This window comes from Pteropus medius, unplaced genomic scaffold (assembly GCF_902729225.1).
Source record: "Pteropus medius unplaced genomic scaffold, Ma_sr-lr_union100, whole genome shotgun sequence".
NCBI classification, from domain to species: domain Eukaryota; kingdom Metazoa; phylum Chordata; class Mammalia; order Chiroptera; family Pteropodidae; genus Pteropus; species Pteropus medius.
Window position 1 is genome coordinate 1,178,667 of NW_024340698.1, and position 3,088 is coordinate 1,181,754.

A 3,088-nucleotide genomic window follows, 5' to 3' on the forward strand; every position below is an offset into this window, starting at 1 on the left:
TTAGGGTAACATTTTTTCAAGCTGATTATAAATGCAAGAGACTTAATTACTCATTGGGTCAGATTGTCCATATGTACTAGAGGATATTTTAGGGCAATGACTACTTTGGCTATGGGGAATTTAGGCAAGGCAATAGTTTCAATGGTTAAGCTTAGGCATATCTGTTTCTATTTTATGCTCAGTAACTCCCTTTTTTAAAATCATTGGTTTGCCCAGATGTAGGCCAGAAGGGGACCAGGAAGAAATAAGCCTTAAAGCTGTCAACAGTCAAACATCAAAAATGGAATCAGATTCAGTATTACACATTGCCTCCCCATACACATCACCCCTCTCTCCATCCCCCACCCCAAACACACACAGAAACACCAAGTCCTTTTTTCCCTTGCCAGTGTGATGAAATATTAAGGAGGAAATTCCTCTTCTTCAGTTCTCACCTAGTCCTTATTCTCACTGTCTGACTAACTATGGACTGGCTGGTCTGGGCCCCAAACTTGAAGGATTCTACCTCTCCCACTTCTCACACACCCACCCCTTCCTTCCCTCTCCCCCCACCATCAGAGAACACACAGAGATACAAACATATCTCATTTTCACTTTTATTTTAATCATCAACACCTAATCACCTGATTTCATTTTAACACAGGTGATTATCAGTGTAAGTTTTGATCTTTACATAACTGATCAATAGTCATCCAGCTCATCATCTGAAGAGGCCTCAGACACTGTGAGGTCTTCATCTTCTGATGGAAACAGAGATTTACTTGTACAGGGAGCCTCATCCAGGTCGATTTCATCTTTCTCTGGCTGATCTTCATTCTTTTTCTCCTCCTGCTCATAGTAACAGACTGGTATTATTGATTTCTTCCCTTTCTGGCATCCCGTTGATTTTACCTTCATGACTATCTTCTGTATCTGGTAGGGAAACAAGAAAAATTCAGAAAGACATTGTTTTTGGAAAATAGGATGGGAAATAGGTGGGAAGGTGGATTGTAAGAGAATGAGACTGGGTCAGGGAGGGATTTGTGCTAGGAAAGGGCAGGGTAAGTGTTTTGGGTGGGGGATCAATAAGGAAGAGGAGGTGGCACGAGTAGGGTAATCTTACTTTGTAGGGTAATCTGACTTTTTGTTTGTCTTGACCCTTCAATATTTCCTGTTCTTCTTGTTGAGGAGGGGTCTTCCTCTTGTTACTCTTCCTTTTATTCTTTGGAATCCTTTTTTGTTTCACTCCTGCGGTTTTTGGTTGCGTTTCAGTCTCTGAAACAGGCTCCTGTGGCTCTTCACTACTCCTCTCCATGTTGTAGCAACAGTAAGCAACTGCAGTGCTCCTGACTGCTCTAAAAAAACTCTCCCAGGGCAACAAGCCACACCCTTCAGCTTTGATTGGTTAGCAAGAAACACCTCCAGCCAATGGTAGCCCTAGGGTAGCTTGACATCACAAAGCACCACCCTTGACATTTCATGGCAGGGACAGGAAGGATGCAGAGGAGTCTAGATGTTCTGGTTAAAGAAAGAGGGAGCTTCCTCAACAATCCCTAAGGGTTTTCTCAAACCGACCTCTTATTTTCCCCCTCTGGTTCCATTCTTTGTGGTGTGTGCAATAAAGAGGGTGTTTCCTCCAAGCCATTCCCTATAGACACCCCCATTTAGTGGTTCATTGTATTGTCTCTCAGCTCTCATCCTTACCCAGAATTTTGTGTTGTTTTTTTAAATAAATGTTTTAGAACAGTTTTAGATTTACAGAAAAACTGTGAAGATACTACCCATATACCTCACACCCAATTTCCCTTATTATTAACATCTTACATTAGCATGGTACATTTGCTACACTTAGTGTACCAACCCTAAAACAGTATTATTAACTGAAGTCTGTACTTTACTCAGATTTTCTTAGTTTTTACTTAATGTCCTTTTTCAGTCCCAAGATCCCATACAGGATACAACATTAAATGTAGTCATCATGCCAGGCCTCATTAGGCTCCTGTTAGCCGTGACAATTTTTTAGTCTTTTTGCTTTCGAGGACCTTGACAGTTTGAAGGAGTGTCATTTTTTTTTTACACTAAGTCCTCAGATGTTATTGATCTTACAGCTGAAAGTTTGGATCCTTTTACCAACCTCTTTCTATTTCCCCCACCCCTCGGCCCCTGGCAAACAATTTTCTATTCTGTTTCAATGAGTTTTACTTTTTCTTTTATAAAGATTCTACATATAAGTGATACCATGCAGTATCTGACCTTTTCTGTTTGGCTTATTTCATTTAGCATAAAATCCTCAAGGTCCATCCATGTGGTCACAAAAAGCAAGGTTTCCTTCTTTATCATGGCTGAATAATATTCAGTTATGTGTGTGTGTGTACAAAACATCTTTTTTATCCATTCATCCATTGATGGATACTTGGATCATTTATCTTGGCTATTGTGAATAATGCAGGGCATTAACTAGTATTTTGGACACATCTTACCAAAAATTCCATGGAGCTAAATACTCATATTTAAGTCTTGGTAAAGACATGAAAATTTACCACACTTACCTCCAATACTTGGCTCTATCAGACAACTTTCCCAGGTTGTGTGTGTGTGTGTGTGTGTGTGTGTGTGTGTGTGTGTGTGTGTGTGTGTGTGTGTGTGTATGGGTATATTTCAGTGAGTTTCTTCTCTACTCTGCTCATATTTATAAGTTTTTTCTTCCAAAGAACCACAAACCAAGTCAGTACCTACCAGGGTTATGGATCTCCCCATGGCAATGGTTGAATTAATCCCTTGGCTTTGTCACAGGGGTGTCATGGATGTTTCTGTAGACCCCTGAGGATGAGGATCATGTGTGTGTGTGTGTGTGACAGAGGCATGGGCAGCAGCAGAAGAAGCATTTTGTAAAGTCCTAGTGAGTCTTCTGCTTTTGGGAGTGTGACTTCAGCATCCCACATAGTAACTGCTCTTCTTCCACATGAGTGACTACCCAATGGACCTGTATATGGAACAGACTATCAGTCTTTCTCATAGGCTCTATATAGAAAGAGGGCTAACAACTGGTTAAGACACAATGAATGTTCACAAGGTAAGAGTCATTCCCTTGGGATAAGTGTCAGTCACA

General features: G+C 40.7%; 1 protein-coding gene across 1 annotated transcript; it reads right to left on the reverse strand.

The window, feature by feature from the left end:
* Positions 1-589: 589 nt before the first annotated feature.
* LOC120612036 (transcription factor 25 homolog) lies at positions 590-1,448 on the reverse strand. Its single transcript, XM_039874594.1, has 2 exons — positions 1,103-1,448; positions 590-912 (listed from the first exon to the last, which is right to left on the reverse strand). Exons 1-2 carry the CDS (start codon positions 1,292-1,294, stop codon positions 682-684), a joined length of 423 nt encoding a protein of 140 aa, XP_039730528.1. The 5' UTR covers positions 1,295-1,448; the 3' UTR covers positions 590-681.
* Between the last annotated feature and the right edge of the window lie 1,640 nt (positions 1,449-3,088).